We start from the raw sequence: 14,998 nt of genomic DNA, 5'->3' as shown, positions 1-14,998 counted from the left end.
CCTCTCCTCCCGCAGTCCCACCTTCTGCACTCCTCCTTCGCCCCGCCACCCTTCAACATGGCTCCTCCGAGGCACCATAACTCCTTACAAATTATTCAATGGAATTGCAGTGGCTTTCGGCGAAAGCGCAACCCTCTGCAGCAGATTATCGCCAATTCTTTGTCCCCACCAGGCATTATCACTATCCAAGATACCAATGTTTGCAGGCAACTGCCAGGATACGCTGTTAACCCTTCTGACTCCACTGATCTTCCTCAGGTGGTTACATACGTCTGTAACACCTTGCATTACGCGGAGCACGACGTTACCTCCTCTATTGCTCACACCTTCATCGAAATTTTACCCCACACCCCTGCACAATCTCCCCTGTTCATGCTTGAGTGCTATCTTCTCCCACGACAGCCGATTCACCTACTTGCTCCACTCCTCCAATCCGTAACCCAAATGGCCGGATCAAACCCCCTACTGGTTGCCGGTGACTAACTGCGCTCACGTGGACTGGGGCTATCGACGCACCAACCACAGAGGCACAGTTTTATACAATAATACGCTATTACTTCACCTGACCATCTTTAATGATTTTAGCCTACCTACGCGGGTTGGTAACAGTGTTACTGCCGATACTAGCCCAGGCCTCACAATTGGTAGAAACTTGGCTCACCTAGAGTGCGAAAGAACGCAAGCCACGCTAGGCAGCGACCACCACCTGATTCGCATAGCAGTGAACTATCGCCGACCTCAGCGCAACTTTACCGCTACGCACACTAATTGGGATCAGCTCCGTAAATTTAGGCAAGCGCAGCCAGCAAAGGGCCCCTTCGACCTAGACACCTGGACTACTCAGTTACAGAAAGACATTCGCCAACATACCCAAATGCTCGATACTACCCCGGACACCCCCGTTATCGACAGTAAGCTCGCCCACCTTCTTAAAGCTCAAGAGAACATAACGCGAAGGGGGAGAACTCAAAAGCACAACAGGAAACTAAAACTCATACTCACCCAGCTTCAATCCCAAATAGATCACCATAGTGCCACTCTTTGCAAAACTAACTGGGCTCAGGTTTGTGACGGTCTCCGATTCAATGTCTCCAAAACCCGCACTTGGCACCTGTTACGCCATATGCTTGATCCCACGCAATCTAAAACTCAGACGCGTGTTAGCATTCGCCGCCTCACTCATAACCATCGGCAGGACACCGACGCCTTCCTCGCGCAGATGACATGTACATATACCACCCCAGGTCCTCCTTGCAAACATCCCGAGTACACGCGCTCACCCCAACCACAGCTTGACGCTCCTATTACAGAATCTGAATTTCGCGCAGCCCTATTGAAATTGCGCAATACCACACCCGGGGAAGATCAAATTACGAATGCTGCCATCCGAAATCTTGATGATGTCTCCATATCTCAAGTCGTTACCTACTGTAACGAGTGCTGGGAGGCAGGTACCCTCCCTGCCTCTTGGAAGCATGGAAAAATTATATTTATCCCCAAACCCCACAAGCCGATCACCTTTGAGAACATCCGCCCCATTTCTCTTACATCTTGCCTCGGCAAGACCTTTGAGCACATAATCCTTGCCCGACTGACAACGTACATAAAAGAAAATCACCTTTTCCCCCACAGTATGGTCGGCTTTCGTGCGCATCTATCTGCGCAGGATGCCCTACTTCAAATTACGCACGATGTGCTTGATGATACCATCCCCCATCTTACTAAAGCCATCGTGGCGGTTGACCTCATTAAGGCATTTGACAGAATTCGACACGCTGCAATGTTACGGAAACTGCAGGAACTACAGGTAGGCCCTAAGACTTACAACTACGTTCGCGCCTTCCTCTCTGGCCGCACTGCCTCCTTGCACATTGATCAGCTCAGCACACCCTCTTATACACTCGGTGAATTTGGAACTCCGCAAGGCGCGGTCCTCTCCCCACTTCTATTTAACATTGCTCTCATCCCCTTAACCCAGAAGCTCAATCTCATCCCACACCTAAGACATACTCTGTACGCTGATGATATTACCGCATGGACCACTCGTGGCTCAGACGGGGAAATTGAGGAAACTCTACAATTAGCAGTCGACACGATCTCCGCTCACGTATCATCTATCGGACTCGAATGTTCCCCCTCTAAGTCCGCGCTCCTCTTAATTAGACCAAAATCTGCCGCTAACTCACCCATCCAAATCCCTTTACAAGGATCCCCTATCCCCATCACTCCCACCCTGCGCATCCTTGGTCTCTACCTGCAGGATTCCGGACGCAATGACCATACCCTTAAAACATTCAAGGCCTCCACGCAATCAGTGTTGCAGCTTCTACGCCGCGTATCTTCCCTGCAAAAACGTTTAGACGAAGCAGACAACATGAAAGTTGTACATGCTTTTACGCTTAGCCGCATTCTGTACGCCACTCCATATCTCAAGCTGAACTGCACGGAAACCGAGCGCGTGAACGCCATGATCCGCCTTGCAACTAAGGCAGCCCTCAACCTGCCTCGCAGTACTAGCACAGCCAAACTCCTTGCACTAGGCATGCATAACACGCTTCCTGAACTAGTTGAGGCGCACCTTCAGACGCAGTATTTAGGACTTGCCGCGAGCGCCACTGGCCGCCATATCCTCGCCCCCCTTCGCATCAACATACCCGCTAATCAGTCAACCCTTATGGTCATTCCTCGGCACATTCATACACCCCTTGTAGTGAAACCCCTTCCACGAAACGTCCATTTCCAGTATCACATCTCTCGCCGCGTAGTTCGCGCATATGCCCTCCACAAGTATTACGGACAAGTCGAGAAAGCCATCTGGGTACACGCCGCATGTACAACGCATGAAGCTGTAGCAGTTGCTTACAACCCAACCTTACCCCGACCCCTAACTCACTATCTTCCCTCGGGCTCTACACCTGAGAAAGCAAAGGAGACCGCCATCCTCTTAGCCCTTGCCCTTTCGGGTGCTGAATACATCTTTAGCGATTCAAAGACTGCTTTGTCCAACTTTGCCAGAGGCAGAATTCACAACCCTGCCGGGAACTTGTTGAACATCCCCACCCAGAATTTACCACGCAGGGTTGAGCTCCGGTGGTTGCCGGCTCACTCTGGGAACCCCGGAAACGAGGCTGCCGATAAATTGGCCCGAGGTTTAATTTGCCGGGCTCAGGACAGCCTCGATCCGGGTTTCTCGAGGGAGCGGGTACACAGCTTTGCGGAGCTCAAGAAAATACCTCGTTTGGACCGTCGGACTTACCCTCCTCCCCACCCCTCCCTGACGCACTCCCAACAGATCCTCTGGAGGCGCCTCCAGACCCGCTCTCTCCCATCCCCTCAGCTGCTATCCCACTACTGTGGCATCTCCCCTACATGCTCCCTATGCGGAGACCCTCACGCCACACTCTCCCACATCCTTTTTGGCTGCCCTGCCGATCCTCCCCCGAAGAGACAGCCCGCCATCTCAAGCTGCGAGGACTGGGAGGTCCTGCTCTCGTCTACGGACCCGACATCGCAGGTTACTGCGGTGGCTCGGGCTACCGACGTCATGAACAAAAGGAGCATGAACGTTCCGACGTAGTGCGGGACCGTGCGGTGGTCCAGGGACCCAGAGGAGTCCAAACTCACTTGCTATGAATAAAGTTTTTCTGTCTGTCTGTGTCGGCGGTGCGACGCATGTTCCGTGCCGGATCCCCCCCCCCCAGTGAAGCAGTTCGCCGGGCGATATCCGCGGGGTGGTCAGAAGTCGCTTGGCGACGACGACTCAAACAAAGCCTGAAGCTCCCGCCCAACGCTCGGAGAAGACGGCCCCGCATCCCTCTCTTTCACGCTCCCTCCTCGCCGCTACGCCTCCTACACCACTCGAGCGTAGCAACGGCGCCCACATGCATTCCTCCTCACTCCGTAGACGCTTCTCAAGCGAAATGGCGCTGGAGCACGACTCTGAACTAACGAAGCCGGCGCGAGGGCCCACGTGATGCTATTAGGCCAGTAGCGATGCAGCGTCGGCCTCGGCCAGAGCGCGCGAATAGGAGGCGGCATTCTTCTCAAGCGAAAATGGTGCTGGAGCACGAGTGTAAACAAAGAAAGCCGGCGCGAGGGCCCACGTGATGCTATTAGGCCAATAGCGATGCGGCGCCGACCTCGGTCAGAGCGCGCGAGGAGGAGGCGGCACTTTTCTCAAGCGAAAATCGCGCTGAAGCACGACTGTAAACATGGAGGAAGGAAACTGAGGAGAGGCCCTACCCCCTCCGCGCGCTAGGAGAAAAGTGTGGAGGAAATGACGTAGTAGGTTCGGCTCTTTTTTTCAGATTTTTTATTTCTTTGACATGGCGGCCACGCCTTTCGGGCCACAATGGAGGCTTTGTTTTGGTTCTGTGCGCTCACACGTGTTGCTCCGTAGGTTTCGTACCGTGGCAAAGGCGCTGTCCGGGCAGGTTCACGTTGGTCTCCGTGTATTTGTTGCGCTGCGTTAGCTGGACAATGCTCTCCCGGACTTCGCTGTGGCCAAGTGGGACACGAGGAACTAAAGTTCATGAAATGAACGCGCATGCAACGCTGTACGCAATGTACCGCACCACAACAATCATCATCATCAGCCTGGTTACGCTCACTGCAGGGCAAAGGCCTCTCCCATACTTCTCCAACTACCCCGGTCATGTAATAATTGTGGTCATTTTGGCCCTGCAAACTTCTTAATCTCATCCGTCCACCTAACTTTCTGCCGCCCCCTGCTACGCTTCCATTCTCTTGGAATCCAGTCTGTAACCCTTAATAACCACCGGTTATCTTCCCTCCTCATTACATGCCCTGCCCATGCCCATTTCTTTTCTTGATTTCAACTAAGGTTTCATTACCTCGCATTTATTCCCTCACCCAATCTGCTCTCTTCTTATTTCTTAACGTAACACCCATCATTCTACTTTCCATAGCTCGTTACGTCGTCCTCAACTTAAGTAGAACCCTTTTCGTAAGCCTCCAGGTTTCTGCCCCGTACGTGAGTACTGGTAAGACACAACTGTTATACACTTTTCTCTTGCGGGATAATGGCAACCTGCTGTTCATGATCTGCGAATGCCTGCCAAACGCACCCCAGCCCATTCTTATTCTTCTGATTATTTCACTCTTATGATTCGGATCAGCAGTCACTACCTGTCCTAAGTAGATGTATTCCCTTACCACTTCCAGGGTGGGACTAAAATTTAATCTGCAGAAAACTAAAGTAATGTTTAACAGTCTCGGAAGGGAGCAGCAGTTTACGATAGGTAGCGAGGCACTGGAAGTGGTAAGGGAATACCACGGCAATGGCAACGGACAAAGGAACATCCGAGGGAAATATTGCCCTCTTTGGCGGAATCATGCTAACGTGCTAACGATTCTTTAGTATTGCTGCTGAGCGCGCGCGTCCGAGCACCACGGTTGCGCGCAGCGCGGCGGGGTGCTCGGAATGGACACTCGGCGAGGAGATGCAAAAGGTCATCCACGTTCGCCTCTGTTTGCAATCCGGATTTTTTTTTAAAAACTAATTGTTGAAAAAGCTAATTGTCGAAAAAAAAGAAACAAGCTGAGCATGTTGCCTACACTGCCGTGAAGCCCTTGCTTCACCTACAGCAGCGAAAAGCAGCGTGATGACTCCGCAGATCATGCATGAAAGCAGAAACTGTGCGTGCGTTTTTTTTTTTTTTTACACGCGGAACAATGAAGCGTGTTTTTTCAGTTGGACCAAATTTTTAAATATTGTCTGTGGTAGATAGCACAGTTCTAAACCTTGATTTAAATTACTTGATTATGCGGCCATTACACTTCGGAGAAATCAAAATGCTTATTTGAACAATTACGATAATTACGGCCAATTAGATTTCAATGAGTTACATTACGGCCCATTTGAATCCACAACCCAGGACTACTTCAGTTTGGAGCTATTGATTTTCCATGTGTCCCAAGAGATGCATTGGCTGTCCAGTTACTCTTTTGTTTTAGTGCATATTAAACAGCGTTTTCTTTAAAAAAAAATAACTTCAACGCCAACGCATCTTGCCAGACCTTTTGGAAGTTAATAGAGAATTTTAGAATTGGGGACCCAAGCGCCTTGGCAACCCCGAAAACTTGTGGGCTGGAAGTATGCATGCGCAGAGCCCAAGCCAGTGTTAAGTTCTTGCGTTCGCGTTGACTCAAGACCCGAAAATCGGAGACTAGCGAGGCTCCCGAAGCCGCGTTGGGTCTAAAACAGCATGTGCTCAGTGCCTATGGTGTTGGGCTGCTGAGCACGAGGTCGCGGGATCGAATCACGGCCACAGCGGCCGCATTTCGAAGGGATCGAAATGCGAGACCACCCGTGTACTTAGATTCCAGTGCACGTTAAAGAACCCCAGGCGGTCGAAATTTTCGGAGTCCTCCACTACGGCGTGCCTCATATTCAGAAAGTGGTTCTGGCACGTAAAACCCCATAATTTAATTTTTTAATTTTAAACAGCATAGCTAACTTGTGCTAACGGAGTGATTACGCTTATTACATTTTATTGTTTGTCGTTTTTGCTCAAAATTACTCTGTTCCTTTTCATATCACTAAAAAAATTATTTTTTTTTTTTGCGTTCAAGCAACTTTTTCTGTACTACGGCGTCGCGCGCGCGCGACCAAACGCTGTCTCTATCTGACCTATTTCCGAAACTCAGCTGCTCGTCTAAAACTCTGAGCAGCCTACACAACTCGGACCCAGAGTCTTGAGTCCCCATTTCTAAAGCTCTATAATATGTCGATCCTGGCGTAGTCATGACGATTCGTTCCAAGTGGCTGTGCTTTGCATATTCCTATTATTCGTTAAAAAAGTGGCAGACTCGTCCGAAAGGCGAACTATCGATTGCGATAGCAAATTAGTAAATAGCTCTACAAAGTGAAGATATTAGTGTTATCGGCCGTACAAACTTGCAAACGTTCACTTACTAACCTAGTTGACAATTACGGTGTCAGTCGCGCACAAGTAAACAAGAAAAAATCTCGCTCGATGACCGCAAAAACTCGCTGTCAGGACGGTGGAATGAGGAAACGTGGCAGCAGCAGCGAGAGAATTGACTTTTTTGTGCTGTCTCTCGCTTCAACGCGAACTAAACGTCGAAGGCACAGCGCATTAGAAGCTGCCGACACTCGGCGTGGCGTACTTGTCCACATCGCAGATCGGAGTGAAGATGAGGACGGCGCGGGCCCGCACTTTGCGCATGTCGCAGATCGCTTTCAAGCAGCCTTGCCTTCCTCCGTCGCGCGCGCCAGACTGAGCCGCGATTGTCGTGTAAAATTGTAAAAAAGCCTCGCAGGTTTTTTACTCGCACATACAGTGTACGGAGTGCGGCGACGCTGTTATCGTGTCTGGAGTTTATAGGGAACACCACGACGACGGCAAAAATGCGCCTGAAGTGTCCATGTAATTGATATCGCAATAATACGTGAGCAATGTAAATAATGTAAGCAATGTAAGTGAGGCAAAGCAAAAGGGTGGGTCTAAATATTGATCTCCAGAAAACTAAAGAAAAGTTTAACAGTCTCGGGAAGAGAACAGCAGTTTACGATAGGTAGCGAGGCACAGGAAGTGGTAAGGGAATACGTCTACTTAGGAAAGGTAGTGACCGCGGATCCGGATCATGAAACTGAAATAATGAGAAGAATGAGAATGGGTTGGGGTGCGTTTGGCAAGCATTCTCAGATCATGAACAGCAGGTTGCCATTATGCCTCAAGAGAAAAGTGTATAACAGCTGTGTCTTACCAGTACTCACGTTCGGGGAGGAAACCTGGAGGCTTACGAAAAGGGTTCTATTTAAATTGAGGACGACGCAACGAGCTATGGAAAGACGAAGGATGGTTGTAACGTTAAGGGATAAGAAAAGAGCATCTTGGGTGAGGGAACTAACGGGATTTAATGACATCTTGGTTGAAATCAATAAAAAGAAATGGGCATGGGCAGGATATGTAATGGGGAGGGAAGATAACCGGTGGTAATTAAGCGTTACGGACTAGATTCCAAATGAAAGGAAGCGTGGCAGGGGGTGGCAGAAAGTTAGGGTGGGCGGATGAGACTAAGAAGATTGCAGGGACAACATGGCCACAATTAGTACATGACCGGTGTAGTTGGAGAAGTACGGGAGAGGCCTTTGCCCTGCAGTGGGCGTAACCAGGCTGATGATAATGATACTTATGATGATGATGAATATTATTATAACAAAAGAAGAAAATTGTAGTCTGTATGTTAATTATTGATTTAAGAATGTTTGATTTCAAGTAGAAGTAATGGCCGCCTCAACGAGTAATAAATACCAAGGGTTAGAAATGTGCTGTAATCCACAGTCAATTATTAAACAATTTGGTGCAGCATAAAAAAAATAGAGACACCCCATATGTTCTCGAGCGAGCAATTTCATCTCACCGTCACCTAGATGAGACGGCGGGCGGCAGTTTGCTGAAAGTCGATAGAATGGCGCTAGACATCTCTAACAACCTTTACTTCTTGCAATCAACAGAAACACATCTCGATTGCTATGCTTTTGCTAAGCGCATGCACTGAAAACAATTGCGGAAGCAAAACTGTACATCGCAGAGGCGACCTTTTCTATACCACATGCACACACGTACCCAGGATATTTTTTCGGGGGGGCAAACCAAGGTAACTTTTCTATGCAAATGAGGGGGGGGGAGTACCTTTACTAGTACAATTGTGAATAACGCCCACCATTCGCCATAAAAAAGCGTAAACCCAGAAAAGAGAAATTAAATAAGATGTATTTTACAGGTACGCCTGTGCGATACACCTCTCCTTTACTTGGCAAACAAAGAACCACGTCAAATGGACCCGCGCAGCAAAGAAGCGCAGGAAGAACACTGCCAAGAAAAAAGTAAAAAAGTGAAAGTGTAAAATAAAGGTTGTTTTAGTAGAATAGAACTTAAAAATAACAGCAGTAACAAAGCACAAATAACAATCATTGTGCAAATAACAAAGCACAATGACCGCGCGGAGTTTGTTTACTCCGCCAGCCAATCACAGAAGCAAACAAAATCGTTGTCATGCGGCCTTTTGAAAATGGCGTCGTACTTGATACCTCCAGAGCGTCTGCTGTTCCTGAAGAGTCTTCATCGGCGGAACCAATGAGGTGTGCAACAGACCTTAGCAAAATGCATGGAGTCTGAATTTCATTCTTCAAAAGTCTGCGCTGCAGTTCATTTCACTGCTGTATCCGTCATACTCATGAAACTGAAACTGAAACTCATGAAGTTGCGTAACGATGCGTGGCCGCCAGTCGCGTACAACCACGTATGGCGCAGGAATCTGCGATAATAGACATACTGCGCCCACCGCGGATTGTTAGAAAAACCCCTACACAAGCACAGCGGAGAAGTGGCTACGTTAGGCGGTTCGAATGATAACTGTAGAAGCGTCGTTCAAAACATACGGGGTTCACCTCCACTTCCGGCGGCGTTTTCTCAATTTCGATTTTAAATAAGACGTTCATCCATAAATATTTTTATAAACAATGGTTAATTTTGTTCATTTTCGCGTTTCCTTCCTGTTTGGCTGTTGCCTTGGCTCTCTCCCTTAGTAGATCGCTTAATTTCTCAAATCCTTGCGACTCTTGTTTCCAGTTGCCAATTTTGCACGAAATAGCTGTACAATTAGGCAAAAACCAAACGAGTTAACGGGTGACATTCATATTGCCTATGAGTTTAAGGGTTATTGCAGGATTTGATGATGGACGCTGTGCCGCATTATTTTATTTTCCACCTTATTTAACCCATATCACGGCCATATGGTTGTGAGAATCCGACAGCGTCACGGTAGCCGTTACTCGTGGAAATATTGAAGCAAAAGTAAAACTTAAACGTAATTGACGTTATCCCTTGCCGCAACTCGTTCCACGTGCATACAGACCAGCTGACCACGAACCGAATCTCTTTCCTGGTCCCTGGATCAGTCTAAACGAAGAAGGTTGAACTAAAGAAACAACAACGATGCGCGTGACCTTTGAATAGACGGTGACAGCTGAGTGCCTCTCGAATTAATCGCGCGGGCTCCGAATTGGTGCGGAAACTGGGCTTCACATTTCAGGAGACGCCGATAATTACAGCGATCGAAAAGGACTGAAAAAGGCAGCAAAATGTTGACCGCCGAATGGCTGTCATCTCTGAACATTGATTTGATGGCGCTTTATGCATGTGTGTGAGAAGTGGTGGTGTAGGCCGGAAAGGGGGAGGAGTATGTGTCTTAATTTCGGGGGGGTGAGCCCCCCGCCCCCCGATTCCTTGGGTCGTGCCTGACCACACATCTGAACTCGTGTCCACGCAGCATACGAATGATGGCCAACCCTACGAGCGCCGTCACACTTCCCATCGTGGTCAACCTGGTGGACACGGCTCGGCTGCGAGCTCTGACGGCGCAGCCGACGGCGCTGATCGACGTCACCATCGCTTACCTGCCATCGGGCGATGTGCAAAAGCTTGTGGCCGTTTTTGTCTCACGCTTCATCGCCTGGTTAGAGTGGATGGTGTTCTTCGCCCTCACCTACTCGTTGGCCTTCGCCGCGTACTCCTCGTTCCCGGTGGCCGAGCGGCTGAGCGGAGCCCGAGACGTGCAGCTCATGACGGGAATCTCGGGGGCCGGGTTCATCTTCGCCCACTTTGTCTTCGACTTCCTTCACCACGCCCTGTTCAGCATGCTGTGGTGCGCCATCCACTACGCTTTCAACTCCTACCCGTTGCGCTCGGCCGGTACGTTCTGGGCGCTCTTTGCGGACACTTTCGGGACTGCGTGCCTATGGTTGCACGCAGTCCTTCACCCTGCCCACTCTCCCGAATAATTACAAGTACCGCTGACATTTTAAAAACAACTAAAACTGAAATACGGCAACACTATGTACAAGGCATCTAAACTTTCTCATTGTCTGCTATTTGTGTGCAGTCCTTGAGCGCATATCTGTGCCTATCTAGGTTTTGCTATTGATATCCTTCTTGTAACCTGTTTTTTTTTTTACTGCCACCTCGGAAGCGGGGGGGGGTCTGCGAACCCCGGTCAAGCTGCCATTTGTTCGTGCAGCTTTTACCTGCAGCATCCTCCATCCTTTTTGATGGGAACTGCATTTATTATTATTCTTATTATAATTATTATTAAAAAATTAAAGCAGCTGTGGTGAAAATAACGTCCAGAACATTTTCGCATCATAATGCTTACTTGAACTTCCTTTGTTTAAGCAGAATAACCAAATGTTATCCTGTTCTTTCCTATTTTTTTATGGCTTTCATTTCTTTATTCTACATGTCTCATGAATTTATGTATTTGCTTTTTCGTCATGTGCATCATATTGATAGGCACGGTCCTACAAGCCAACTGAGGCTTAGACCGGCCTACTTATGTTGCTTTGCATTTTTGAGGGCAGTATACATTATTACAATTATTATTATTATTATTATTATTATTATTATTATTATTATTATTATTATTATTATTATTATTATTATTATTATTATTATTATTATTATTATTATTGCACAGAGCAAGTCGGTCCTTGGGATTCCCCCACATGGAGCCCCGATACCAACGCATGACTAGCTGCAATATTTACCTGTCAAAAGCCCAACGTGTCTCATTAATAATTGCAACCTTGATTTTCACACCTGGAAAATTCTGTTGAAACTGACCTTAAGGAGAAAAATAAATCGAGTTGGTTCAGAATATTTCACTTCTACAGTGCCCAAAAGGTCATTGGTGCTGCGAGATGAGGTTGGTAAGCCGCAAAAGACGGGTGCTGATGATGTGTGATGATAACGAGTTTTGTGTCATGGTTTTACGCCCGTGCAAATATATTGTATATTCTTTTCTTTCTATAGGCTTCTTCGTGTTCACTTTCTTGTCCGCTGGGCCTCTAGCAATTGGGTATGGCTACGTGACAGCGGATGCCACAGAGACCGCAGGCTCTGCAGTGGGTCGGATTTTTATTACCTTCTTCGTTGGAGGTAAGCAGCACCAGTATCTACAGGTCGGGGGTGACATTTAATGACATATCCTCTGAAGCCCCTACACATTCTGATGAAAAAAAAAGATTGTGGGTTAACTGTTTCAACTGAGTCAACATGTGCTTAAGCGCAGAGGGAAAGCAAAGAAGTGCGTTGCGGAAGCCGCTACGTGCCGTCAAAGCAAATTGAAACACGAACAGGAATAAAAGATAACTGATCATAACGCCGGTTATGCGTCATGGCATGGCATTGCAATGTTATCCGCTCTGTAGTCGGCTTCTAAGTATGCTGCAGTTGCAAATGAGCAGGATTTAAAGCTTGAATCTAGCTCCCGTTACAAATGGAAGCGCAAAGTTGAAACCAGTTTCAACATGTACGCGTTTGAATTTGTCTAATGGTACACGCGATAAATGCTTGGATTTGTTATTGCAACAGTGAAACCACTCCAGCTGCTACAGAGTTGGGTGACCCACATTCTAGTCTAATTTACGCCATTTGTGTAACCATTTACACCATTTACCATAGACCATTTACACCATCACTGCACGATACTGTAAATTGGTCTACGACTCAAGCCCTCATACCCACAAAGGTTTAAGGGTGTGAGGTATAAAAGGATTCACACCCTTAGGCATGCTTAAGGGTGCAAAATAGCTTACACTGGAGATACCATGCAGCAAAACTGTGGATGAAACAGACAGCATATTGCTAGTAACAACTCAAAGAAATCTAAATTAGAGTGCCTAGTTCAATCAGTGCCTACAGATAGAGTGCCTAGTTCAATCAGTGCTTCATTTTTTATATTCAAGGTCGAAATGCCAAGACTCCATTGTAGAATACACTAAAGGTTTCAATGGTTGAACGCATGCTTTTTGCTGGGCGGCTTTCCTTTGCTAACAAAAGCGTACGAAATATTTCAGTAAAGCTGCCCCTTTGTTCCGCTCGCATGCCAGCGCAGAACGCTCTTTCTTTAAATTGTGGCGCAATAGCTTGGACTACCTGAACTTGATTGCGGGGACGTACAACGCATGTCCTTCCGAGTAGTCTTTCTCTGCGCAGTACTTAATAAAAGTGCCTGATAGTTGACAAGATATCTCTATCGATTCCGTGAGCGTTGTGCTGCAAACATACGAAGGGGCGCTTTATGAAGGTTCATCTATTTACATAACAGCTGAATTATGCTATAACACACACACACACACATATATACATACATATATATATATATATATATATATATATATATATATATATATATATATATATATATAGCGAGAGAGAGAGAGAGAGAGAGACAGAGATAATGAACTTGAGCGGTGCAACAAGGTAAACAGAACAAATATTTCATTTTAATATCATCAGTTTCGACCGGTGGATCGATTTGCATCAGGGTTTACAAGAAAATGGCAGTTCGGCGCTGATAGTCAAGACACCAGACCGGATGCCGGGTCGTTCTCAGATACACCAAACCGAAAGAGACAATTGTGAATGTGATTGACTTTCCCTCGGCGCTATGGCAGTTTTAAAGGGGCCTTATTGGCAACGATGCAAGTCGAGTCCGTGTATGTAGGGCAAGGACGTCAGTTAGAAAAAAAAGAAAAAAAGAAGAAAAAGAAACACACAGGAGGAGGGAGGCATAAGTCGGAGAGTGGAAGGGGGCGGAGAGGAGCGGCAAGCTAGGTTCCCGTTGACCCGAGGCAATGAGGGAGAAAACGGTCGCTGCGCAGCACCAGAGCGCGTGCCGCCGTTGTAGCGGGAGAGAGGGCAAGTTGAATTGGGTGGCGCGGGGCGGTGGGGAGGGCACAATAGAGAAGGGGCCCAGAAGGAAGACAGAAGAGCGGCAACTTGTGAAAAGTAACACAGTGTCACAGTACACATATACAAAGCACGACCCGTTCAGGCAAATGTGTGGTCCAGCTAAGGTGTGAAAAAAATATATATAATTCCAAACAGAATACATATTTTGGCTGACAGCATCTCACGCGGCATGTCCTGTCTTTCTCTTCGCGGCGCGAAGTTGTCCCTTAACGGTATGTTCATGTACGCGATTCCTCGTAACATCACCCCCGGCGGAATGAGGGCCGTCACGGTGCGTTCTAAAATCAGTCAGCACTATTGGTGAAGTAGGGTTTTAGTCGCGGCACATGGAAAACATTTAGTAGTAGACGTAAAAGAAGACGGGCGATGTTGGAGTGGAGAGATGAGGTAGTCAATGTTGTTGAGCTTGCGGAGAAGCTTGTATACGGTCCAGTGTAGCGAGGGAGGAGCTTCTCGCACAGGCCTTGGCGTAGAGACGACGTCCAGAGTAGGACAAAAGATTCAGGAGGGTACACAACTTAGCGGTGCCGGTTATCATAGCGCTCGTTCTGGGAGTCCTGCGACGGAGATAGCCTAGTGTGAGCAACCTGGCGAGCTATTCTGGCTCGAGAGATGATGCACTGAGCATATATGGTGGGCACGGAGGGATCAAAAGGAAGGAGCGTCTCGAAGGGCAACGCAGGGTTGCGCCCGTACTGGAAAAAGACCGGCGAATAGCCGGCGTCGTCCTGCCGGGACGAGTTGTTGGCAAAAGTAACGTAGGGTAGGCCTGGTGGCGTCCCAATCGTGGTGATCCGTAGCGACGTACATAGACAGCATGTCCATGAGAGTTCGGTTGAGGCGCTCGCTAAGACCGTTGGTCTGTGGATGATAGGCTGTCATAAGGCGATGTTCAGTAGAGCAGCTACGGAGAATTTCGTCAATGGCCTTCGATAGGAAAAAGCGGCCACGATCCGTAAGAAGCTGGCGCGTGGACCCGGATCAGAGAATGAGGTCACCGAGCAGAATGCCTACAAGGTCTGTAGCGCAGCTACAAAGCATGGCACACGTGATGACATAGGTCGTATAGTCGGTTGCGACGGCAATGCAGTTGTTGCCTGATGCGGATGTAGGGAAGGGTCCGTGCAAAGAAGGTCTCCGATGGAATGTTCACCGGCTGAAGCAGGCCAGCCCGTGGAAGCGCACGACGTTTGTGC

General features: G+C 48.1%; 1 protein-coding gene across 1 annotated transcript in view; it reads left to right on the top strand.

Annotated features, from left to right (window-relative positions):
• Positions 1–14,998, top strand: part of LOC129381616 (uncharacterized) — a 70,469-nt gene that overhangs the window by 13,746 nt on the left and 41,725 nt on the right. Inside the window, exon 2 of the mRNA XM_055064626.2 lies at positions 10,321–10,742. Within this exon, the coding sequence (XP_054920601.1) occupies positions 10,321–10,742 (422 nt within the window). The remainder of the gene's footprint in view (positions 1–10,320; positions 10,743–14,998) is intronic.

The sequence above is a fragment of the Dermacentor andersoni genome, chromosome 11 (assembly GCF_023375885.2).
Source record: "Dermacentor andersoni chromosome 11, qqDerAnde1_hic_scaffold, whole genome shotgun sequence".
NCBI lineage: Eukaryota > Metazoa > Arthropoda > Arachnida > Ixodida > Ixodidae > Dermacentor > Dermacentor andersoni.
This window is presented reverse-complemented; position numbering and strand designations above follow the sequence as displayed.